This window comes from Rosa rugosa, chromosome 2, assembly GCF_958449725.1.
Source record: "Rosa rugosa chromosome 2, drRosRugo1.1, whole genome shotgun sequence".
NCBI classification, from domain to species: Eukaryota; Viridiplantae; Streptophyta; class Magnoliopsida; order Rosales; family Rosaceae; genus Rosa; species Rosa rugosa.
In genome coordinates this window covers 54,308,505-54,335,193 of record NC_084821.1, presented here as the reverse complement: position 1 = coordinate 54,335,193, position 26,689 = coordinate 54,308,505, and the positions used below count along the sequence as shown (strand labels likewise).

General features: G+C 35.9%; 3 protein-coding genes and 1 long non-coding RNA gene across 4 annotated transcripts; 2 read left to right on the top strand and 2 right to left on the bottom strand.

Moving 5' to 3' along the window:
* The first annotated feature begins 128 nt into the window (after positions 1 to 128).
* Positions 129 to 4,843, top strand: LOC133731040 (uncharacterized). The gene is made up of 6 exons (XM_062158517.1): positions 129 to 724; positions 885 to 1,141; positions 2,194 to 2,276; positions 2,981 to 3,106; positions 3,506 to 3,793; positions 3,879 to 4,843. The coding sequence occupies exons 4-6, from the start codon at positions 3,064 to 3,066 to the stop codon at positions 4,841 to 4,843; spliced, it is 1,296 nt and encodes a 431-aa protein (XP_062014501.1). The 5' UTR covers positions 129 to 724; positions 885 to 1,141; positions 2,194 to 2,276; positions 2,981 to 3,063.
* A 420-nt stretch (positions 4,844 to 5,263) lies between these two features.
* LOC133731039 (uncharacterized) lies at positions 5,264 to 8,224 on the top strand. The gene has a single exon (XM_062158516.1). The coding sequence runs from the start codon at positions 5,264 to 5,266 to the stop codon at positions 8,222 to 8,224; it is 2,961 nt and encodes a 986-aa protein (XP_062014500.1).
* Positions 8,225 to 11,900: 3,676 nt separating this feature from the next.
* LOC133731565 (uncharacterized) lies at positions 11,901 to 13,495 on the bottom strand. The gene is made up of 3 exons (XR_009856718.1): positions 13,307 to 13,495; positions 12,301 to 12,464; positions 11,901 to 12,168 (listed from the first exon to the last, which is right to left on the bottom strand). It is a non-coding gene; the product is annotated as an uncharacterized LOC133731565 (long non-coding RNA).
* A 7,714-nt stretch (positions 13,496 to 21,209) lies between these two features.
* On the bottom strand, positions 21,210 to 25,334 carry LOC133731038 (FBD-associated F-box protein At3g52670-like). Its single transcript, XM_062158515.1, has 5 exons — positions 24,380 to 25,334; positions 23,941 to 24,072; positions 23,765 to 23,846; positions 21,376 to 21,833; positions 21,210 to 21,260 (listed from the first exon to the last, which is right to left on the bottom strand). Exons 1-5 carry the CDS (start codon positions 25,304 to 25,306, stop codon positions 21,210 to 21,212), a joined length of 1,650 nt encoding a protein of 549 aa, XP_062014499.1. The 5' UTR covers positions 25,307 to 25,334.
* Between the last annotated feature and the right edge of the window lie 1,355 nt (positions 25,335 to 26,689).

Genomic DNA, 26,689 nt, shown 5'->3' with positions numbered 1-26,689 from the left:
GACCACTCGCTGGCCTCAGATCGCCTTCGCCGGACTGTGCATAGCTTGCAAAGTGCTACGCCGGATCTCTCTATATATATATATAAACACACACATATTATATATATATATATATATATATATATATATATATATATATATATCTCTATTAATAAAGCGAAGAGGGTGTTACTGTTCATCTTTGGGGAAACTTTCGAACTTCCCATTTTGCCCTTGATATTGCCCATGATTTACAGAGAAAATAGAAACTTAGAAAGAGACGGATGGTTCTGGGGTTTGCCGACACAGAGGAAAAGAGAGGAGACGTGGCTAGGGATGGTTTAGTTTCGCTCTGATAGAGAGACAGATGGTTTCATTTCCATACAGTGATAGACAGAGAGAGAGGGGAGAAGAGCTTAGGCGACGGAGCGGAAGAAGGATGCGATTTCCAATCTGAAACTGAAAGAGACGACTGATTCGAGAGAGAGAGAGATCGATTACACCGCTTTCATCTTTCGCTTCTGTGTTTCTTCGCTCCATAGAGATAGAGAGAGAGAGAGAGAGAGCGAAGAAAGGAAGAAGGAAAAGAAGAAGACATTTGGGAGAAGACAGAAAAGAGAAGGTAAGCTTGAATTTTGGGTGTGATTGATCGGGTTTTGAATTTCTTTTGATTTTGTGAAATTGAGCTCATTTGATCAAATCGGAGGATCCGATTGAGCAATCAGAGATATATGAAAGACTCCAGGTAAGCTTCTTATTTGATCAAATGGTTTGACATTTTGGGTGCAATTGATTGGGTTTTTCAATTTCGGTGCATGTTGGTTTTTATACTTTATAGCTTCCAGAGTTCTTCCTCAATTACAGTCTGCCATTCTTCTATAACCTTCTTATTCGATGGCTGCCAGTTCTAGGTGATAGCTGAGAGAGTGATTTAGAATAGAAAAGAGAGCAGCAGGCGAAGGAACAGTGATTTTGGGTGATGTCACATCGATCTCCCAGTTTTGGTAGTTGATCGATAGACACAGAGAGAGGGTTCGATCGATAGACTAAAGGAGAGAGGGGTAGAGTACCAGTTTGATCATAGAAATGGAAAGAGGCTTTATCACCTGCTCGGGACATCAACTTGAAGCTTGAACAGGTGAAGGAAAGTACTACCTTTTAGGTAATTTGAGGGATGCATTTATTTGTCTCTGGGATTGATTGCATGTAATTTTGTATAATTTGTTTTGAGTTTTGGGAGTGCTTTTCATGTTTGTGGTTTCTGGGTCTATTTACATGGTGAGCTCCTTACAGTATATGCTGGTAAGGAATATGAAGGCAGGGTAAATTGAATTCAAAATTGAATGCCTTTGTTTGAACTTGAGTATTCAGCATAGGAAGATCATATTACTCTGGCAAAACTTGCAAGCTCTGCCTACTTTTTGTATCTTCTATCAATGATTGTGTCTGGGATTTTGGTTTACTTCTTAATATCATACTAGAGGGTCAATTATTATAGTACTAAGCTTTTAAAATCTGATTTGAGTATCTCCAGGGCTACAGCACATGGTACAAATGGAAAAGAAAAAAAAGCTAATATGTAACTGATGCATAAAAGTTAATTTTAAATCCTAAACTGAATTAATATATTCATCTTATTTAATTTTCCATATATTCATTGCATTTAAACACAGCTGATCACAAGCAAAACAGCAGAAGAAGAATGTAGGTCGTTTCATATATTTGTATCAACTATAGGTAGAATCAACAATCTGTTACTTTATTTTATTGAATGATGCATAATGAGATTTAACCTATTTGGAATTTCTCTCATGCCGCAATTCATATATTTTTTTTTTCCATAATATGTATATGAGCCTTTAATTCTTTTTAAGGCTATTATACACTGTTGCACCACCAGGCTATTAAATGGAAGATAATTGCAATGGCATGTTATACTTAAAATCATGCTCTGTTCTGAGTCATATGGCATCATGTTTGCTTGCATGTCCTGACCATAATCAGATTAAGGAATAACTTTATCAAGAAAAGAGAGGCCAATGTAACAGGAATAACCAAGTGAACCCATTGAAAGTAAACTCTGTAGTTCAAGCTTTGATTGCTCTGTATTTTCTGCCTACATTTTACAACTGAAGTTTTACTCAAATTACAAGTCTATATACCTATGTGTTAGCAGTTTTTGTAACGACTTCTTGATGTGCGTTGTTATATCAGGCAATCTGGAGCAGGAAGCAAGGTGATATGACAACACCAGCTTAAACTAAGCAACAGCAACATGTGAAGATTATAGAAGAAAGGTATAGAAGATTATAGAAGGAGGGCAGCCTGTATTTAAAAGAAAACAGAAGGAATTTTTTTTTTTTTTTTGGAATAATGCTTACCCATGAGCTCCTTAATCTTTAAACTGGTCATCGCCTTAATTACAGGCTGCTGTTGCTGTTAATGACAACTGCCAAAAAGTCATTAACTAGAGAGAACAAGATAACCATGTGGTCTTTATTTCCTTGCTATATTGAAGTCTGGAAGTATACACATACATATGCAGCTCTGATACCAAATGAATTGATATGTTTGCTTTAATTGGCTACATATATTTTGTAATTACATTAATTGATGTATAGATGAGGTTCTGAAGGCATCCAATTGACTTCTTGCATAGAAGGATTAAAACTTTAGTTTGGAAATAAGAATAGTAGGTTGAGAAAGGGCAGCTAGCTCTCTAAGCAGTTAACTTTAACTTTAACTTATCGAAAGTATAAGAACCAATAGTAGTTCTTTCTTATTGTACATTATGCCTTTTCACATATTCATTTGCTGGGAAATTTAGTGTATATGGGGGAATGAGGCCAATTTGTTCTGTTCAGTTACTTAGTTTAATGCCTTTTCAGTTTATAGTTTAAAAGTCTAATCATTACAACTTTTCATTCATTAGTTTTCCTTTCTGTATTACGTTAAATTTGTTTTAAATTAATTGTAGTGATGGTATTTGTATTGCTTGCAGCATGGAAAATCATCATATTGCTTGCAGCATGGTAAATCATCAAAGAGAGGGGCAACAATTTTTAACTTCTTCACAATGAGCGAATGGAAAACATAGAGCTAGCAAATGAAGTGGAATCAATCACCGGTAACTTATAGATTCATGTTCCGAAACACAAACATCTTTTGTATGCATATTTTGCACAGTTTTATTTCTACATGTATGTAGTTAAAAAATTTAGAGTTTTCGCAGTAGTTTAATTTTATCTTTTAAGGAAGAATTTTAGAACATTGAGAATTTGAAATCAGAACAACTTAAAGAAGAACTTACATAGCAAAACACCCCCTGTATTTTCGTTAAATGGAAAGCAAATGCCAAAAATTCATATCCATTGCTTCAAATGCTACAATTTCTCTCAGACTTTTTATGGACATATATATATATATATATATATATATATATATATATATATATATATATATATATATATATATATATATATTTTTTTTTTCAATGTTCAAGCAATCTATTATGTGAAAAATATAGGTGCTTTGCGACAAGATCAGGCTTATGACCAAAGTATACCACCTCCTAAAAGAGTGAGTCGAAAAGCACAATGGCAGGCTTCAATGAGTTCAAAAGAACGAGATAATTATTTGACACGACGACGGGCCAATTATCATTGTCATCGCGAACAGACATCAAATTGTGAAGATAATATCCATGTTCGAAAGAGAGTGCATTTAAGCCATATATGGCAGATGAGTGATAGCGGAGCTAATCAGAACGCTACGAACGCTACAAACAGCGATGATGACGTAGCAGTCAATGAAGGTAACAAGTTTAAAACATTAATATATTCTTCAATAATTTATTTCAGTAATAAGCACAAGTATTGACATTGATATTTTTTTAACAGGAACCTCTGAAAATGTCGTTCCTCAAAATGACAGATCTTATAATAGCGGGGTTGCGCAAGTATGTCGTAGACAGAGACGACGCAAACCTCATAATTGTGCCCGAAATTTTCATGAAAATATTGGAATAAAAAAGTATCATTTGCCACCACCAAAAACATGTCCATATTGTCATGCCCGTCTGTTTCATCATGAAACCAAAGATATGTGTTGCTTAAATGGGAAAACTGTCATTCCTCCAATTCAATCTCCTCCAGAAATGGTTGAGTTATTTTCTGCTGAAACTCCACAAGGTGCCCATTTTAGACAAAATATTCGTGCTTATAACCATGTGTTTTCGTTTACATCAATGGGTGTGCACATCGATCAAAGTTTAGCGACTGGTGGTAGTACTTTCACGTTTCGTGCTCAAGGATCCATATATCATAAGATAGGAAGTCTTCTACCAGATGAAGATAACAGACCAAGATTTCTACAATTGTATATATACGACACAGATCATGAAGTAGACAATCGTATGTTAGAGAATGAAGCATTGCATAGAGATGTGGTTGAAAACATACAACAAATCTTAAACCGACATAATCCATTTGTGCACGTATTTCATCATCTAGCTCGATGCCAAGATTTGGAAACTTGCAAACTCATCATTAGAGAGCAACCTGCAAACCAACTTCAATATAGTTTGCCCTCAGAGTCTCAAGTTGCTGCAATAATAGTGGGTGTAGATGATGTAGAAAATCTGAAAGGTCGTGATATAATGGTACAAACAAGGCAAGGTCAACTTTTAAATGTCCAAGATTGTGCAGGCTATTATGATCATTTACAATATCCATTGTTGTTACCTTATGGCACATATGGATGGGATGTGAATAGTCGGAATAATAATGGTCAAAAATTGACGTGTCGTGACTATTATGCATATATTTTGCAGGTTAATAAACTATTCTTCATTCTCTTATTGTGAATAAATGTATATGATATTTATTTTTAAAACATAGTCATAATTGGTAAATTTTATCATTTCAGATTCGTCCACATGATGAATCGATTTTACTTCGAGGAGGCCGCCTGTTGCAACAATATGTCGTCGATAATTATGTCAAAATCGAAGCACAAAAACTGAGATGGATTCGTAATAATCAAAACACCCTGCGACGTGAACTTTATGATGGACTCCATGATTCACTGAATGCCGGTGAAAACAATGCAGGTACTTTATTATTATTATATAACAGTAAAACTTTCTGTTAATTTGAGAACGCTGCAAAAGCAAGTATTCACATAACATTAAAATACCAAAACAGGTAACATTGGTCGCAGAACTATTTTACCATCTTCTTTTATTGGTAGTCCACGTGATATGCACCAAAGGTACCAAGATGCAATGGCTTTAGTCCAAAAATACGGAAAGCCAGATATTTTTCTCACAATGACATGCAACCCGAATTGGGAAGAAATAAAAGTTGAATTATTACCGGGTCAAGTGGCACAAGATCGTCCAGATTTATGTACCCGGATTTTTCGCGCCAAATTTGAAGAGTTAAAGGAAGATGTTATTAACAAAGGAGTCTTAGGTAACATTATTGCATATGTTTATGTCATCGAATTTCAAAAACGTGGTCTCCCGCATGTTCATATGCTCCTTATGTTAAATGACGATGATAAACTGAATAGCCCTGATGATTATGACAAAATTGTTCGAGCTGAGATACCAAGTCAAAATGAAGAGCCAAAGTTGCACAATGCAGTATTGAGGCACATGATACATGGTCCATGTGGAATACATAAGCGAAATGCCCCATGTATGAAGCGTGGAAGTTGCAAACGAGGTTATCCTAAGCCTTTTTCAACCAATACAATTCAAGGGAATGACTCTTATCCCATTTACCGCAGGCGAGACATTCACTCAAATGCAGAAGTTGATAACAGTTGGGTTATTCCGTATAATCCTTGGCTTCTTGCAAAATATGATTGTCATATTAATGTTGAAATTTGTTGCAGCATTAAGAGCGTTAAGTATTTGTACAAATATGTATACAAAGGTCCAGATAAAGTAACATTTGAAGTTCAAAGCGAAGCCAATGAAGATGAAATAAGGAATTTTGTTGATGCGAGATGGGTGTGTGCACCAGAGGCTTTGTGGAAAATATTCAAATTCGTGATGAACCGAATGTATCCTTCCGTTGAACGATTGCAAATCCATCTTCCAGACAGACAGAATGTTTTTTTTAATGCATATGAAAGAGTAACAAATATCCTTGCTAATGATAGGAACTCGATGACAATGCTTACAGAGTTTTTTACAAAGAACAAGTACCATGAAAGTGCGCGTCAATACTTATATCGAGAATTTCCGGAAAGATTCAGATGGATTGACAACCAACGGACATGGGAAGAAAGGCAAAATAACCAAAAGGTAATTGGTAGAATATACACAGTATCCCCTTCAGAAGGAGAAAAGTTCTACTTACGTGTTCTTTTAAACCATGTTAGAGGACCTACATCATACGAGGATTTAAGGACAGTAGATGGCATCTTGCAACCAACATTTAAGAAGGCAGTTGAAAAACGAGGTTTGTTGGAAGAGGATGATAGTATCCGACAGTGTTTAAATGAAGCATCAACCATACGTATGCCTTTATCTTTAAGAAGATTGTTTGCCACCATCTTGGTTTATTATGAGCCTATTGGGGTACGAAGTCTATGGGATGAATTTTATAAATTCATGATAGAAGACTATACTTCCTCAAGCACCATAGACAATGCACATATCAGAAACAAACTTTTGCGAGACTTAAACGAATTGTTGGCGCAACATAATAAATCTATTGTTGATTATGATTTGCCGCAAATGACTGAAGATTACAGTGAAGATTCTACACTTCCTAGACTAATACAAGATGAAGTTTCAATTATCATTCCTCAACAAGACCGCAATGCAGTTCATCATCTGAATGAGGATCAAACATCTGCGTACAACACAATAATATCTGCTATTGAGTGTAAAAACAATGCCATATTTTTCATCGATGGTCCAGGAGGGACTGGAAAAACATACTTATATCGTGCATTATTAGCCACCTTGAGAAACAATGATCATATTGTACTAGCAACAGCAACTTCTGGAATAGCAGCAACTATACTTCCTGGTGGGAGAACGGCACACTCAAGGTTTAAAATTCCACTCAATTCTGATGTATCTTCCACATGCTCCATTAGTAAACAATCCAATTTAGCAAAATTGATACAGAGATCATCGGCAATTGTTTGTGACAAAGCACCAATGATGCATAAATATGCGTTTGAAGCTCTTGATCGAACTTTTAAAGACATAACAGGAGTTGATTTGCCATTTGGAGGTAAAGTCATGATCTTCGGGGGAGATTTCCGACAAGTTCTGCCAGTTATCCATAAAGGTACAAGGTCAGAGATGATCCAGGCCAGTCTGATTAATGCTTCATTTTGGAAAAATGTAAAGATTCTTCGTTTGAGACAAAATATGAGATCCATCAATGATCCAGAGTTCTCAAAGTTTTTACTTAATGTTGGTAATGGAGAACAACCATATGTGACTGAAGACATGATAAAATTACCGTCATGTATGGTGATACCATGGGAGGATAAACAGTCAATCAACCAATTAATTAGTGAAATTTTTCCAAATTTAGAATCTCATATAAATGACGCAACGTACTTGGTTGAGAGGGCAATAATCACTCCAAAGAATGATGATGTTGATGTACTTAATGAGATGATTATAAGGCGATTTCCAGGGCCTGAACACATTATGTACTCTTTTGACTCAGTTGAAGATGACACCAGAAATATGTACCAACAAGAATTCTTAAATTCAATTTCACCTTCTGGTATGCCCCCACATCAATTAACTATAAAAAGAGGTGCCCCAATTATACTTTTGAGAAACATTGACCCAAAAATAGGATTATGCAATGGTACAAGATTGGCTTGCCGTGGATCATATAAGAACCTTATTGACGCAGAAATTTTGAATGGTCAGTTTGCCAAAACGAGAGTATTTCTACCAAGAATCTCTCTGAAGAGTGCCAAGACTTCTGGACTTCCTTTTGAGATGACAAGGAAGCAATTCCCTGTAAAGTTAAGTTTCGCACTTACTATAAACAAATCACAAGGGCAAACAATACCAAATGTTGGCATCTACCTTCCAGATCATGTATTCAGTCACGGGCAACTATACGTAGCTTTATCACGAGGAATTTCAAGAGCTACCACAAAAGTGTTAGTAAAGAAAGGTTCATTAGAAGGGGAGGAAGGGGTGTTCACAAGAAATGTTGTGTATAAAGAGATTTTACTTTCTTCAAGTTAGTATGGTACTGTAAGGTACTTAATTGTAATACTTACTGTTTATTTGTATGCGTAATCTTAATGAAACTCTACTTATATTTTCAGCCACATTTACATTTTCAGGACTCCAATTTTGATTGATGGTAATATATTTAATAATCAATCTTCATATTTGGGTGATAATAGCAATTATTGTCGTATTTGCAAATCCTTGAACTGGGCAATAGAAAGCCTATTGCAATTATCTGATTTTGCATGAATAACTTTTCTCCACAACTGTTGAAGTTTCGTTTAAATTGTAGAATGCATAAATCATTTCAAAACATTACATAAACCAATGTAAAAATACAAACCAAATATGATAGATAAAAATAAAAACTAATTACACGCACGAGCACCGCACTTCGGCACGCGCGCAAGCGCGTGCACGAAGGCTAGTATTTATAAACACACACATATATAGATATATCTATATATAACACACACACACACATATATATATAAACACACACAAATATATATCTATATGTGTGTATATATATATATTTATAAACACACACACACACACACATATATATATATATATATATAATATTTTACGGGCTTTTACGGGCCGGGCCTAGCGGGCCTTTGGCGGGCCGGGCCGGGCTTTTTGCGGGCCGACCCACTACCCACCCGAGGCGGGCTTTGCGGGCTTTTTAACGGGCCGGGCCGGGCTTTTAGCCCTCAGGGCCGGCGGGCCTCCATCGGCCCACTTGATCCGCGGGCTTTTTGATGAGGCCTACCTCAACTCATAAAAGACAGGGTTAACTGGTTCAATGTAATTTTGAGAAAAGGACAAGGACGGAATCGGAATTTAGGAGAGCTTCTAACGAAATAATGAAGACCATCAAAATGAGTGCTTCCTAATAAACAACAGTTATGAGTTGGGCTGTCAATTCCAACACGACCCGATAACACGACTCGAAATCTGCACGAAATAAAATGAGTTGAACCGACACGATTAAAAAACCGGTCAGCCTCGAGTCAACCCGCCATGACCCATTTAATAAACAGGTCGGCCACAGATCAACCCGTTAATAGAAAGTGAACCTGTATAACCCGATTATCCTATATGTCTTCTTGAAATTTTAGACGTTAAGTGTATTTGATTCTAGAATTGGACAATTTGAAATATTTTTCTTCATCATTATTGCATTTAATTATTCATGAATTATATATAATTTATATTGTTTAGCTTGTTGAGTTTCTAGTTAATTTAATCACTTCATGCATTTTTTTTTTAGTTAAATGGATCACAATGTTAACCTTTAAATGAGTCATTTTGTTCAATACGGCACAGCCTATTTATTAAATGGATTAAATGCGCTGGAAACGGGTAACCCGTTTATTAGGTTGAGTTTGAGTTTAAATTTTCGACTCGACACGATTATTAAATAGGTTGGATTTGGGTTTGTCTCCTATGACATGACAGATGTCTTAACCTAACACGACACGACCCATTGACAGCCCTAGTTGTGAGACCCACTTTTCGATTACATTATGATAAATCAACTGTTACAATAGATATAAGTACATGGGAAAAACCACTGTGGTTCTTCCTCTACCCTAATAACTTGAAGAGCAGGAAATAAAAGGGCGATCCTAACTAAAATATGCGCTACCTGAATACATTTCCTAAAGATATGTACATAAAACTATGTAAAAGAAGTGAAAATAAGGTCCTCACTTCCTCTATCAATGCACTTTCTACTGAACAAAACAAGTTTCACAACATATAACATTATATCTCACCCTGATCATCCATCTCTAATAAATTCTTCATCAATTGAACTCCAACGAACAAAAAAACATGTTCAAAAAGCTTCACAGTCCAGACAATTTATATATATCTCTGATTTTGTACCACCTCCATGAAACATCAATTCATTCCACCATCACTGAGTCCATTTGAGGAGGTCTTGAAAAGGCACCTAACTAGAACCAGCAATAATATATAGTAACTAAATTACTAATCGTTAAGGTACCGAACTTAAACACACATTTAGCAATCATTTTGGGTGGGGGACCAGTTCTTTTTGTTTTTCCCCACTTCTTTATATACTAATGTCTTATAAGACATTAGTATATAAAGAGTGATGAATTGTCATGATATACTTCACTAGCTTTGTATGGGAATGCCAACAAATAACATGTACAAAATCTTGTACTTACAAGATGGACTCAACTTTTTATCCCCAAAGAGGATGTTTTCACAACTTTTCAAGAAAAATCCTTCCAAAATCTTGAATTACAGTTGAACATAAAATCCTGGTAAAACCAAAGAAGGGCATCCTAGTTAAGGTGATGCAACTAGTTATATATTTCAACTTGACAAGTCTTTGAACCCCGTTCGAACATCAAAAATTCTTTGTACAGTGCCTCCTCTTCTGCTCTTGGAAGACCTAAAATGGTAAAAACAGTCATCTTATCAAAACTTCACTGTACTTTAGCAAATACTGAGCTATTCTCATATCATCCTGACTTCCCTTGAAGCTTGCTATCGTGATAGTCTTGAGATGTGACAACATACAAACAGGCACAAACTCCGGAGGGGTAAAGACCTCATGCTCGATTCCGCAATGCTGACAACTGTTAAAAAAAAAAAATTAAATGCAAAATCCTCAAAAGCTGCATGCTGATAATAGGAAGTGAAAATACACCTTAAATGTTTGATAACAAGATATTCTAGATTCCGTGATCTCTGAATAAACTCCATTAGATATCGCCAGCAGGTAGTGGAACCCCAAAGAGACAGTTCCAAGTGGTTCAGATTATCAAAAGCAGGTACACCACCCTTCTCATCAAAAGAAGTATTGATTAAGTAGAAAATCAGGAAGACACTGACAATTGTTCCCGCATAATTCTATTACAAACTGTGAAACATCAAGATAAAAAAGAAACAAGAAATTCAATCACTATTTATGGTAAAATTAAAGACAGAAAAATAAAAACCATTGACAAGAAGAAGAATGAATAGTCCAGGTACGAAGGGGATGTGTTGCACAACTCCCTCAATACCAGTTTTGCACAAAAAGGGAATGTCAGATAAGGATTTTCTTAAGGAAATGAAAGTAATTACTCCCTCCCCACCCCACCACAACAAAAAAAAAGAAAATAAGAAACAATAAATGTATCGTTTGACGTCTATGACTTCAATCTGTCCAACATCAAAAGGATTTTAAAACTTTGGACCTACATGCATGATTCATCCTCCGCACTTATTCAATAGAATCACTGCCAAACAGAAATTTCTAATTCCCTGCACTAGACACACTCACTAGCTATGATGAAAATGAACAGACCTGTATGTATGCAGATATGTGGTATATCTCACAAAATTGTTATTCAAACTCAGTGTATTAGAAGCTGTGCAGAGAAGAATCTACTAAATAGAAGATCGCGCGCCTATCTTTCCATCCCTTCTTCAAATAATAGTTTCTATAATCATCTCTAAGAAATATAGTGTAAAAGAGCAAGATAGGCGCGCGATCTTCTATTTAGTAGATTCTTCTATTTAGTAGATTCTTCTCTAAATAGAAGCTCAACACCTCTAGTGTTTTACAAGTGAAAAGGCTTTTCACGAGAGAAATCTTCCTCGTAGCCTTTTCACTCGTAGCCTTTTCACGAGAGAAATCTTCCTCCTTTGGTTCGTCAAAGTCAAGATAGAATTTTTTGATGTCTGACGAGTCACGAAAGAAAAGAACACGATCCACAAACGTCATGAAAGCATGATCATCAATGAAATCTCCATTGCGGAACCATAGGTCGGAAAGAGAAGTCCATAAATTGTTCCACCTCGGGGACAAAACGGTGGTCCTCACAGCAGATTGTATATCAAGGCAGGAAAGTATTTTACTAACAACTCCATCAGGTAATGCGCTAAACCTATCTTTAACTCTTGCTCGACTCTTTGACATTGAAACCCTGATTCAAAAATACAACACCATTCATAGAAACTGAATCAAAGGGCACATGAAATTTTATATGAAAAACAAAAAACAAAGATAAAAAGTTGAAATTCTTTACTGTATACTTTATAGCAAACAGAGGATCTACCTTTTTGAATCAGGAAGCTCTATCAACTGTATAACGAGGATGATTGATGCCTGAACCGTTCAATGATCATAGAGAGGGAAGGAGGAGAAGTAGAGGCCCTCTCTTCCGATTTGTTCCAATGATGAATGACGGCAAAGAGGAGGAGGAGGAGAATGTCCGCAACTCTGCACGAGACTCTGCAAGAGAGAGAGTGAACTTTCAAGGGCACTGTCCACAAATTACAGAGTATTTACTTTATAAATAAAAGCAAATTGCACGGAAGCCGAACAGACGATTGCATAATTAATTTGTATCTGTGAATTGTGCCTAGCTAACAACAAAGGGACGCTCTAGCTGAAACCATACAATGAACCTAATATGAGTCAAGCTTAAGGGTCTGTTCAGCTGATTATTTATTACTTGTTTACTAAATGCCATTTATGATCAAAATTGGACCTTTCCAAGCCTCTATAATTTTCTGGGTTACCATATATGATTTCAATAAGCCAAATTTAACCATGTGTATGCACTCTCACTTCAGTTATTTCTGTAAAAGCTCTAATTGGTAGAAGCATTCCATCATCTCAGCAACTCTATCTTGAAGAGTGAGTGACCTTCTAGGACTCTAGGGCACTCTTTGAGAGATTTGAACAGAGTATTTACTTTATAACTAAAAGCAGAGAGTGCACAGAAGCCAAACAGACAATTGTTGAGTGTATTAAAATCTGGGTTTAGTAGCTTGAGAAACCATTTATTCAGTTTACATTCTGATTTAGTGTGTAAAAAGAAAAAATATGAAATTCTTGAACTTTTATGTGTCTTCAAGCAGAGGAAATACTGAAAGAAAAAAAAAAAAAATACTGAATTTAATTGGCATTCCCTATCTTTGATTCTTGCTCGCGGGTTTGAAATCGAACCCATTTCTAGCTAACCCAAATTACCAGAATTGTTAACGATTAACACAGTAGTAAAATGGAAATCACTATTTTAACTTGGATTCCATGGTGTATGTAATTGTAGCATATACCTTATAATCGGAGATCAGGCGTGCAAGGATTTCTCAACTATTGAGTGCCGGAATGGTCCGGGGTTCCGGTTCCTCCAATCAACTCGGAAACCCTAAACCCCTAAATTACAATGCCAGTGAAGAAGAAGACGGCAGCGTTTCAACACATTTGAACTTGGGCTGTGACTGTACAGTTACTACTATACCCAAAAAAATCTAAACGCACATTCAGCCGCCGTTGTGGGTTTGGGACCACTTTTTTTTTTTTCCTCCCCACTTCTTCATATACGAAGGTCCTATTTGTTCATGTTCATTTGCCCGATAATGATAGAAGCTGTGCAGGGAAGAATCTACGAAACAGGAGATCGCGCGCCTATCTTTCCATCCCTTCTTCAAATAATAGTTTCTATAATCATCTCTAAGAAATATAGTGTAAAAGAGCAAGTTACAGACATACTTACCTCCAAATTATGAGTTATAACTTATAAGAGACTAGCTGTTTGACATTATTGGAGATGGCTTCCAGAAGTCCATTTGTACCGTCAACATGTATAAAACAACTAGAAAGATCAATAGTGGCTTTGAAGAGGGACTTTGCATTGATCTCAAATGAAAACACTGACGAATCACCCGAATGGAGGTTAAAGACTTCAAGTTTTGGAGCATTAATATAAAAATTATACTCCTCATCATCATCAAAATTGTCAATGTACACTCCTACTGCTAATCTCTTGAGTTCAGGTGCAGAGATTTTGAAATCCAAAACTTCATAACACGCCCCAAGAGGTCCATCAATTCTCAAATCCTCAAGCATAGGGCAGTTAGAGAAAATCTGTCCAAATGACGAGTTACAATGGTTAGGAAAATGAACTAGAACACTGAGGACCTTGAGATTTGGGAATTAAACACCCTGGTTTTGGAGGATTGGCAATAAAATTTGACATCAGGTACAACACCTTTTGCAAGTGAAAAGGCTTCGAGGCAATTCAAAAGTCTTGTCTGGATATAAGTTGACGCAAAGATTAAGTTCAACAACATTCCGCATAATGGCGGTACAAATCCAACTTTCAATTAAACCGGGATATATATATATTCTACGTTTTGGCTAATATTGGTCATAATTCATAAACCCGTGGAGGACTGTTATGGACGGGAAGCAACTTAAGAAGGTTGATTTGCATCACAATATTTGCAAAGGTCAACAACCGTCAACCGAGCTGGTGGATTTGCATGCAGTTAAAATTGGTTTTTTGAAGAAAAAATAAAAAATCATCTTGATCATAAGCATGTCGAGATTTATCGATCTACTAGGAACATATTTAGAAAGCAGAACTGTTCTAAAACTTAGGATTGCAGTCTGGGAACAAAGTACTCTTGTAGAACTTGAAATTAAATTCAACTTGACAAGTAACCGAAACCCGTTGAAACATTAAGAATTCCTTGTATAACTTCTTTCTTCTATAAGAAAACAGTGCTCATCCAAGAGAATACTGTGTACGAAGACAGTTTGACAAACATCTACACCGTCAGCTAGATTCTCAAGCTGTGCAGAGAAGAATCTACCAAACAGGTCATCGCCTATCTTCCCATCCCTTTCTTTTAGTAATTTCTATAACCCTCTTTAACAAATATAGTTTAACAAATATAGTGTAAAAGAGCAAGTTAAAGATATACTTACCTTCAAATTACTAATTGAAATAGATGGTGTTTGACATGTGAAATTGGTTCCAGAACTCCAAATTGTATATTCAGGCCGTTTTACATAGCTATAGGGATCGATATTGGCTTTCAAGAGGGAGTCCGCATTGATCTCAAATGAAAAGGCACTATTTTTTTTCTTTTTTGTTTGAATGAACTAAACTTGAGCCATTATTGTGACCCATGTATACTTTTTACCACTACTCTAAAGTCCAAAGCCTTCACTAATCTGAACAAGATGCAACTTAAATACGCAGATTTTCCCAGTCTTAAGTTCCTGCAAGTAAACAGTTCACGAGGTTGATTACCAGTGCAATATTCCATTTCAGATTGAGAGGTATGTGTGAGACCATGGCATGAGTGTATAATGTAAACATTTGGTCCCTCAACATTCAGATACATGCGTGTCACAAAAATTAACAAAACATTCACATAGTTAAAGCTAGCTGCTAAAAAAATTTCAATCATTTAAGCGAAAATAGAATCCAACTAAATAATCAAAGATGATGGTTTCAAGATACAGAGTGCGCCTTACTCAACCAAAAAGTTCACCTTCCTTCCACAACCTAGAAACAATGTTCCAACATAAAATGCTTGACAAACCAATCATTACATCTTGATAAATTCAACTTTACAAGTCATTGAACACCTTTCAAACATCAAAAATTTCTTGTATAACTCCTTCTCTTTCTTACACAGATGGCCTGTATAGATTGTCATGTTATTCAAAACGTGACCATTCTTTAACATGTACTGTGCTACATCCATCTCAAATGAAAAGGCACTAGTTTTTTCTTTTTCCTTCGAATGAACTTAACTTGAGCCATTATTTTGACCCATCCCCCATGTATACTTTTAAGTCTGAAATCCAACGCCCTCACTAATCTAATAAACAACAAGATGCAACTCACTTAATACGCAGATTTTCCCAGCTTTCAGTTGCTGTAAGTAAACAGTTAATGAGGTTGATTACCAGTGCAATTTTCCATTTCAAATTGAGATAGGTAAGTGTGAGACCATGGCATGAGTGAATAATGTAAATATTTGGTCCCCCAACATTCAGATACAGGCATGTTTCAAAAATTAACCGAACATTCAATAAGCTAAAAGCTGCTAAAGAGATTTCAATCATTTAAGAGAAAAAAGAATGCAACTCTAAACAAAGATGATGGTTTCAAGATAGAGTGCTTACTCAACCAAAAAGTTCATCTTCCTTCCACAACCTCGAACCAGAGTTCCAACATAAAATGCTTGAGAAACCAATCATTACATCTCTATAAATTCAACTTTACAAGTCATCGAACGCCTTTCAAACATCAAAAATTCCTTGTATAGCTCCTTCTCCTTTTTATACAGACGGCCTGTGTAGTCAATGTAGATTGTCATCTTATTCAAAACATGACCGTTCTTTAACATGTACTGTGCTACATCCATCTCACCCTGATGACCCCTAAACCCCTTTATGGTGATGGTGCTGAGGTTTCTGTTAAAACTACATGATGCAACAAGGAACACATCAACCACAAGACCATATCATAACACACATACACAACATGAATTAAACCAGCTGCACTACATCCACACATAAACTGCAGAATAGCTTTCCTAGAGGAACTAGGACTCCACCTGGATCATTGGCGCTCTGGATCCCTGCAGAAACAACTTGACCAAGGTTAGACATCTTTGAGCAACTGGAAACGAGAATGAGTAGTAGCAGAACTAGAGCAGAAAGCCTTCTGTATGTCAACACCAAAAGCTTCAGAATGGGGCTGAACAATATGCAATACTCGGTGTTGAATACAGGGACTTTGCTCCCTATTTATATATTGGCCAAAACCACGAGTTAGACTCATCCCATAAGGAGTCCAACACTACTTCATGTTTATCGAGATAGGAGACTTAGAATTTATCACCAACACTTGATGTAATACAGGTTAATTACTAATGAGCTTCCTACTTCTATCAAGAGACATACTCCTCAATAGATAACCAGAATTAGAGTTATGATTATATACTTCTTGTTATTTATGTAAAGATAAATCAATTGGTTTTATTCTTGATGTAAATCAGATAATGTTAAGTCCATATTTTCTAACAATCTCCCACTTGGACTAACATTGTCTGCATACAAACCAATTGAACCAATAACTCAACATAACCAACAACTAAAGTGTGCACTGAAGTATACAAAAACTCACTACTCATCCAGCTTGGTCAATTACAGATAATAATGCAGAACCTCAAACCAACTTTGGTTAAATAACCAGATTGATTAAAGATCACTAACATTACACACTGCAATCACATAAGCTCAAGGTGATAATAAGAGCAAAATTTGGATAAGTATATCTACCTGCAAAAATCCAATGCTCATAGTCCAACAGAATGATTTCGACAATTCAAAATCTTGACAGCAAAAACTGAAACACTAGTGAACTGGTATTTGCTTAACTAAAAACTGAAACTGAACCTGCAAAATTCCTCAATGCAGAAAAGTTCACTTGATAACACACATTGATATTTTAAGATTCAAAAACTGTAATTTGCAAGACTGCAGAAATTAAAATAATGCTAAAACCAAAAGAACACATATATGAAATACCTCATTTTATTCATAAACTGCTGTATCAAAAATTACAAGCAAAAAGTAAAACGACAATGACTGAACCAAGTATCCTATTACATAGAATAAATTCTAAAAATTAAAATTTTGGCTCCCACTGAACTCAAGCCTCCAACCCAGACAGAATTCCCATGTTCTTGATATGCTTCTGAAAACTTGTAACTGATAATGCTTTAGTAAAAGGATCTGCAAGTTGTGACTCAGTGTCAATATTCAAAACATTTATCTCACCATGTTTCACTCTTTCTCTAACACTATAGAATTTTAAGTCTATGTGTTTAGAGTTGTTGGATCTTTTACTGTTTTTACCAAAAAATACTGCAGCCTCATTATCACAAAATATTTTCAATGCATCTGAACCAATTGAACTTAATACTTTAGTATGCAATAGAAAATGTTTGATCCACAAGCCTTCACAGACTCCTTCATAAATGGCTATGAACTCAGCCTGCATAGTGGAGGTTGAAATCAATGACTGTTTCATGGTTTTCCATGCAACAGCCCCTCCTGCAAGCATAAAGACATAACCTGATGTGGACTTTTTAGAATCCGGATAATGGCCTGCAAAATCTGAATCAGTATAGCCAACAAGTTCAAGCTTCTTAACTTGTCTGTAAACCAACATGTGAGATTTTGTTTTCTGCAGATATCTAAGTACTTTCTTTCCTGCAACCCAGTGCTCATGACTAGGATTAGACTGAAACCTAGATAGAATTCCAACTGCAAATGATAAATCAGGTCTAGTGCAGACCTGTGCATACATTAGGCTACCAATTAACCTAGCATAAGGCTTGCTTTCCATATCAGACATCTTCCCCCCATTTTTAGAATTTTTGTTTTTAGACAGTTTGTCACCTTTGGTCATAGGAGCATCACCTGATGCACAAGACTCCATTCCAAATCTCTTTAACACTTTTGTGATGTAATTGTGTTGAGATAAGCCTAATAAGCCTTGTGCCCTGTCTCTCTTAATCTCAATTCCTAAAACATAGGATGCCTCACTCAAATCTTTCATGTCGAAGTTTTTAGACAGAAAAGCTTTGGTATCTTTAAGCAATTTTATGTCAGTGCTAGCTAAAAGAATATCATCTACATACAGTATAAGAAAAATAAAATTTTTCCCAACTGTCTTAATGTACACACATTCATCTACAATATTTTCTGAAAAGCCAAAAGATGAAATCACTGAATCAAACTTCTTATACCATTGTCTAGAAGCCTGCTTAAGTCCATAAATTGATCTTTTCAGTTTGCATACATGATCTTCTTTTCCTATTTTCACAAAACCTTCAGGTTGTTTCATATATATGACCTCATCTAACTCTCCATTCAAAAAGGCTGTTTTCACATCCATTTGATGCAGCTCCATATTATAATGAGCTACTAGAGCCATTATAATCCTAAATGAATCTTTAGTTGAAACTGGAGAGAATGTTTCTGTATAGTCTATGCCTTCTTTTTGTGTAAAACCCTTAGCTACTAGCCTGGCTTTATGCCTTTCTATATTACCATTTGCATCTCTCTTTGTCTTAAACACCCACTTGCAGCCTATTGGTTTTTGGTTTAGGTTTGGTCTGACTAGTTCCCATACTGAATTTTGCTTCATTGACTCGATCTCAGCCTTCATGGCCTTCTGCCATTCTTCAACTTCATGGCTCTCAATAGCTTGCTTGAAACTTGAAGGATCATTATCTTCACCTAGGATATCAGTTTCTTGCAGGTACACTACAAAATCACTATCTTCCCCATATACTGGTCTTCTCTCTCTCTGGGATCTCCTAGGCTGAGGTGGAATTTGTTCTTCTGCAGGGTTATTTTCTAAATGGATATCATTCATAGGTTCATCTGCATGAGGTTCTAAGGCTACTGGTTCTTCTAAAACTTGATTTTGGCTTTGAGTTTCTGTATCTGCATTGTCTGCATTATTTGACTGAATTAAAGGCAAGATATTCTGTAAATTTTCGTTTTCAGTAATTTCTTCTAACTCTAAAGACAAGTCTTCAAAATTAGTATTACTGCAACCTTCATCCAAAAATTTTGCTTGATGAGTTTCAAAAGTTCTGGTAAAATTTTGAGCTGCATAGAACCTATAGCCTTTAGATTTCTCACAGTAGCCAATAAAATGGCAACTGACTGTTTTGGATTCAAGCTTCTGTGTTTGTGCATTTGGCAACTTTGCCTCAGCCTTGCATCCCCACACATGGCAGTGATGCAAGCTAGGTTGCCTTCCACACCACAACTCAAATGGTGTCTTGTCTACTGATTTACTAGGTGATCTATTGCAAATATAATTTGCAGTCTTAAGAGCTTCACCCCATAAAAATATAGGTAGACCTGTAGTGCACATCATACTTCTCACCATGTTTAACAATGTCCTATTTTTCCTCTCTGCTACTCCATTTTGTGTAGGATTATAGGGAGTTGTGTACTGAGCCTTAATGCCATTTTCCTGTAAATAAAGTGCAAAAGGACCCTTTTGCTGGCCTGCTTCAGTGTGTTTTCCATAGAACTCCCCTCCCCTATCAGATCTTACTAACTTAATTTTCTTCTCTAGCTGCAATTCAACTTCAGTTTTATAAATTTTGAATGCATCTAGAGCTTGTGATTTTTCTGATAGTAAATAGATATAGCAGTACCTGGAAAAATCGTCTATGAATGTGATGAAGTAAAAATTTCCACAGATGGTTTTGTGTTTAAATGGACCACATATGTCTGTATGTATTAATTCTAATAGGTTTTGACTTCTTAAGGCCTTTTTCTTTCTGTAGTTTGTCAATTTCCCTTTAAAACACTCAATGCAGTCATTTAAATCTGTATAATCCAATGCAGGTAAAATTTTATTTTTCTCGAGTGTTTTCAGTCTTTCTTTGGATATATGGCCTAATCTTCTATGCCATATATTTGCAGACTTATTATTGAACAATGTTCTCTTTGTACCTGTGACAGTGTTATTCTTTATAGTGTTTTGATTATTTTCAATCAACATAATCTCTTGTTGAGCAACAGAACAATCTAATTTCAAATAATCATGCATAAACACACCACAGCCAAGATAATTTGAACCCTGAAATAACTTTATTCCACTGAAATCAATAATGAGTTTGCAACCAATCTTAACTAAAAGACCTACTGAAATCAAATTCCTTTTCAAGGAAGGAATATAATAAACACTATCTAGAAAAAGAAAATTTCCTAAGCCTAAATCAATCTTCAGGGTCCCAATGGCCTTAACTGCTACTCTCGAACCATTTCCCACACAAACTTGGACCTCACTTTTCTTTGGTGTCCTCCTGTTTGTTAAACCCTGCAAGGAATTCGTAATGTGTATGGGTGAGCCTGAGTCTAACCAGTAAGAGTGAGATGCTATATTAACAAAATTAACTTCTAGAGAAAAGACAGAATTTGGAAAAGACTCACCCTTCTTTATCATCCAAGCCTTGAAACCACTGCAGTCTCTCTTCATGTGCCCTATTTTCTTGCAAAAATAGCACTTAAACTTAAAAGGTCTCTCAGCTTTGTGTTCTGCAGGTTTGCCAGGTACTTTAGTGGTGGTAGTCTTCTTGGCCTTAAGTTTGTTCTGTTTCTTCCACTTAGGCTTCTCAACTAGATTGACTGCAGTAGTTGGTCTACCTTCCTTCCTGATTCTCTCTTCCTCTACTACACAGATAGAAATCAACTTGTTTAAGTCCCAGTTAGACTCTTGGGCATGGTAGGAGGTTCTCAGGTTACTGTAGGTGTTAGGCAATGACTGAAGTGCCACATGCACAACCTGAGAGTCTTTAACTCCCATGTCTAAATCCCTCAGCCTCGAGTTGAGGTCAATCAGCTCCATAATGTGCTCCCTCACACTTCCTTTTCCTGAAAACTCCAGCTCATTAAATCTTTTGGATAGCCTAGCAGCCTCAGCTTTGTCACTCTCCTGATATTTATCTCCTATGGCTTCTAGGAAATCCATGGCAAGCTCTGGCTCAATGATCGAGCCCCTAACAGTGTCAGACATAGAGGTTCTTATCACATTTTTGGCTTTCCTGTTGGAGCTATACCACTCCTTATAGTATTTTCTATCTTCTTCTGTGCTCTCAGTGTCTAGCTCTAATGGTTGTTCCTCAATCAAGCAAAGATCCATGTTTTGATGCATAGACAGATAAAATTCAACTTGGTTTCTCCACTTCTTATAATTCCATCCATTAAGCAACTGAATTTGGCCTATAGTGACCACATTTAGACCTAAAAACACAGAAAAATAAAGAAAATAAGATTTCTGCAGTAAAACTTTTATCTGTGTGTTAATCTTTAAAACGAAATCATGTATTTGAATAACACAACCAAAATAAAGCAAAAGACATAAAATTCAAAAACAGTCATGAGCTTTAATTTATGCAGATACATGATTAGTTTTTTTATAAAACCCCATAACTGAATTAATATCAAGCAACACCTTTGTGGCATAAAACTCAATATTCTAAAGTTCTAAATCACCATACTGTATTTTACAAAAATCAGTCATTCCTTGAATCAGTCAAGATCTTTGGACAAGAAAAGCTTCAAGGTATCTAAATAGATAGTTGTGATTACATATGATGCTGTTCTGCATTTAAAATTACACAGTGAACAACTTCTTTGGAAGACAAAATATAAGTGCAATTTTAAATGCAGCAACACAAGTTTCAGTTTTGTTAATACTCAAATTTTGTAAAACGACAGTGAAGATTTGCTTTGTGCAAAATAATCAATATAATTTTCCAAGAATCACAAAACTAGAATTAATAACCATATGTTCAGTTTCTGTATGAACTTATTAATTTATGCTATGATAATAACAATACTGCAGTTTATAATATTGGGAGATATATTTCTAGTTGTTAGCTAAAAACCATAGCATACTTAAAACAAACAATACTCAATCAAAATCATCAAATCATACCATCACAGTAACCATACAATTCTCAATTTCACACTTTTCATCACACGATCACAGTGATACACTCAACCATATATGCAGAATTTCTTCAATATGCATGATCAATCATTCCAAATATGATTATGACAACCCTTTCCATATGCTAAACAGTAATCCATATGACAACCCTTTCCATATGCAGAAATTGAAATACAAGTTCTGGGATTCCCAATGAACATACCTTGGCCTCTGCTACAGCGCTGCAACAATTATTTTATAGCGGAAGCAAAAGAAAATAAGCAGCAATTTCAACCCTTTCCACATGATCCAATTTATTCTAAAAGGGGTCTTGAATCCCATAACTGAGAATTCATCTCAGTAAGCCCTATCAATCCGATCCCTAAAACACAATGTGACCGTTATGTTCTAACGGTAATATTCTTTAAATAATATAAATTCTGTACTCGGGTTTGGGCTTATTTAATGAATTGGATTAGTACTAAAACTGGGTTAAAAACACTTGAGGCCTGTTTTACCATAAATAGAAAATATGTTTTATTTTCCAGAAAATAATTTTCACAGTATGGTTTTCTAAAGCAAAACGCATGATATGTGTTTTATGAAATTCCTAAGCTCTGATACCATTTGTTAAAACTACATGATGCAACAAGGAACACATCAACCACAAGACCATATCATAACACACATACACAACATGAATTAAACCAGCTGCACTACATCCACACATAAACTGCAGAATAGCTTTCCTAGAGGAACTAGGACTCCACCTGGATCATTGGCGCTCTGGATCCCTGCAGAAACAACTTGACCAAGGTTAGACATCTTTGAGCAACTGGAAACGAGAATGAGTAGTAGCAGAACTAGAGCAGAAAGCCTTCTGTATGTCAACACCAAAAGCTTCAGAATGGGGCTGAACAATATGCAATACTCGGTGTTGAATACAAGGACTTTGCTCCCTATTTATATATTGGCCAAAACCACGAGTTAGACTCATCCCATAAGGAGTCCAACACTACTTCATGTTTATCGAGATAGGAGACTTAGAATTTATCACCAACACTTGATGTAATACAGGTTAATTACTAATGAGCTTCCTACTTCTATCAAGAGACATACTCCTCAATAGATAACCAGAATTAGAGTTATGATTATATACTTCTTGTTATTTATGTAAAGATAAATCAATTGGTTTTATTCTTGATGTAAATCAGATAATGTTAAGTCCATATTTTCTAACAGTTTCTCAACAAACAAACAGGAACAGACTCTGGTTGCTCCCATTGTGGCAATGAATGCTCATCATCACGAAATATAGTATTCTGGAGAAAAAAAAAATTAATGAAATGAGAATTCACTTGATAGGATCTGCACGTTTGCGAACGTAACAGAACTGTAAAGATTTAAATTACTTACATCTACTAAGATAAGATTTACGAGTTTAGGTGATTTTGTGAGCAGCAGTGCTAGTACTTCCCAGTAATGGGAATCACGAAGTACCAGCTTCATTTGGTTCAAATTACTGAAATAAAAAGGATGATGCCAAACCTTCAAAAAAAAAAAACCATTATTATACAACACTTGTGCAGATATTAAATTGCAAGATGAAGAGTAATAAGAACAAAGAGAGCATCATAAGAATAACAACTAAGCTATGAAAAACATGAAGATTGAGAAGGAAGGGGATGTAAGTGACTTCTCCTCCATCGATGCCTCAGACCTCAACTCTTCGTCAATTGTATAAACAGAATGCTTGTATAGTTATATTTCAGTCCCTCTATCCCTTCATTTCTTTCCTATTATCTTATTCTTCACTGTACATAATGTAAATGAAGAAAAGTAAGGTTAGAATTACCTCAAGACAAGGATCACAAATGTCAAGAGAGAGATGATTGACATTTGTTATTTGTGACAGAAGCGCAGCTAAACGGTTGAGAAAGAACAGTTGGTATTCTTCTTCAACTCCACAATACAAAATACTGGCAGTGACTAGGCCTTTTGCATTTTCCAAATAATAACTTGATAGACAAGCTGCCTCAATATCAATGTATTCAAGCTTTGGGGCATTAATAGAAAAATTGCAGTTCCCATCAAGATCATGCACACCTATTCTCAACTTCTTCAATTCAGGCGCAAATACGTTGATATCACAAACAGCGCCAAACTCAATTGATCCAAATATAGCCAACTCTTCAAGCATAGGGCAGCGAGTAGACAAAATCTTCAGTGAGTCCGGATCCGGATAATCAAATTCAACATGGAGGAACTTAAGGTTTGGAAAACACCCTGGAAAAGGAGGAGGATACTTAATGGTCCTAAGATTTGAATACAATTTAAAAACCTTCAGAGTTTTGCACATGAAAAGGCTCTGGGGGAACTGAAAATCCTCTTCTTGACAAGAGAGACAAAGATCAATTTCAACAACATTACGCCAAACGGCTGTGCAAATCCAATCATTGATACGAGAAAAATCTTTAGAATACAATATTTTAAGACCAAGCTTTCTAATGTCGGATGAATCACAGTATAGAAATACACGATCAACAAACGTCGTAAAAGTAATCTTGCCATTGGGATCTATCAGGACATCAAATGAATCTCTTACGTCATCAAAGTCTAGATTGGGAAGAGAAGTCCACATTTTCCTCCATCTTACAGACAAAATGCTGGTCCTCACAGCACATAGTGTTGGCAGGAAAGAGAGAATGTGAGAAAGAAGTGCATCTGGTAATACACTTATCCTATCTCTCATTCCTGCTCGAGGTTTTGACATTGAAACCATTTCTGCCTTGATGCTTCAAACCTCTATATCTCTGTACATGCATTTCAATGAAAAAAAAGTAAGGAAAAAAAGAAGAAAGAACAATCAGAATAAAATCTCCTTATATAAAGGCTCTGTTTCGATAACTACTTGGCAAGGATAAAAGTGAAAGAAAGAGAAATACCTGCTAAGATCTAGCTTCTGAGTTGGTCCAGGAAACTAAGGAGCCTTGCTAATCAACGAGAGCATTACACCATGTCCGCAACTCTGCAAGAGAGAATGAACTTTCTATGGCACTGTCCCCAAGTTACACAAGAGTATTTTCTTTTATAAATAAAAGCAAATTGCACGGAAGCCAAACAGACGATTGCATAATTAGTTTGTATCTGTGAATTGTGCCTAGCTAATAATGAAGGGATGCTCTAGCTGAAACCATACAATGAACCTAATATGAGTCAAGCTTAGGGGTCTGTTCAGCTGATTATTAATTAGTTGTTTACTAAATGCCATTTATGACCAAAATTGGACCTTTCCAAGCCTCTATAATTCTGGGTTACCATTTATGATTAAAATAAGCCAAATTTAACCATGTGTATGCGCTTTCATTTCAGTTATTTCTGCAAAAGCTCTAATCGGAAGGAGCATTCCTAATTAACAAGAGCACTAAATCATCTCAGCAACTCTATCCTGAAGAGTGAGTGACCTTCTAGGACTCTAGGGCACTCTTTGAGAATTTGAACAGAGTATTTACTTTAAAACTAAAAGCAGAGACTACACAGAAGCCAAACGGACAATTGTTGAGTGTATTAAAATCTCAGCTTAGCAGCTTGAGGAACCATTTATTCAGTTTACATTCTGATTTAGTGGGTAAAAAGAAAAAAAAATGAAATCATGAACTTTTATGTCTCTTCAAGCAGAGGAAATACTGAGAAGAAATTACTGAATTTAATTAGCATTCCCTAAAGAAGCTTCTCTTCAAGTGCCCTCTACTCGAAGACTTAACTATAGAAGTTAAACAGATGTGTTGAATCCTCTCATTTCTTCAATCATAAAGAAGCACCTTCAATTGCTTCAAGTTATCAAAATGTGGCAGACAACAAGCCTTGATCAAACATAATGCGATTGAAATTGGATCAGTTAAGCTTGAAAGACTTGGTGACTTTAGGACAAATAAAGGTACATAGGAAGTATCACTGTGCACTAAGGATGAAAGAAGATTTATCTTTCTTCTACTGCATTGGTGAAAATACCAACAAATAATAATAAGAAACCAAAACCAGGCTACAAAAAGAGCTCAAACTAGTAATGTTGGACCGCGAGCTAATTAGCAAAATCACTACGGAAGCTAAGCAGCAAAAACTTAGGGTGACAAATACAGAACAACGAGGAACAAAAACATGAATA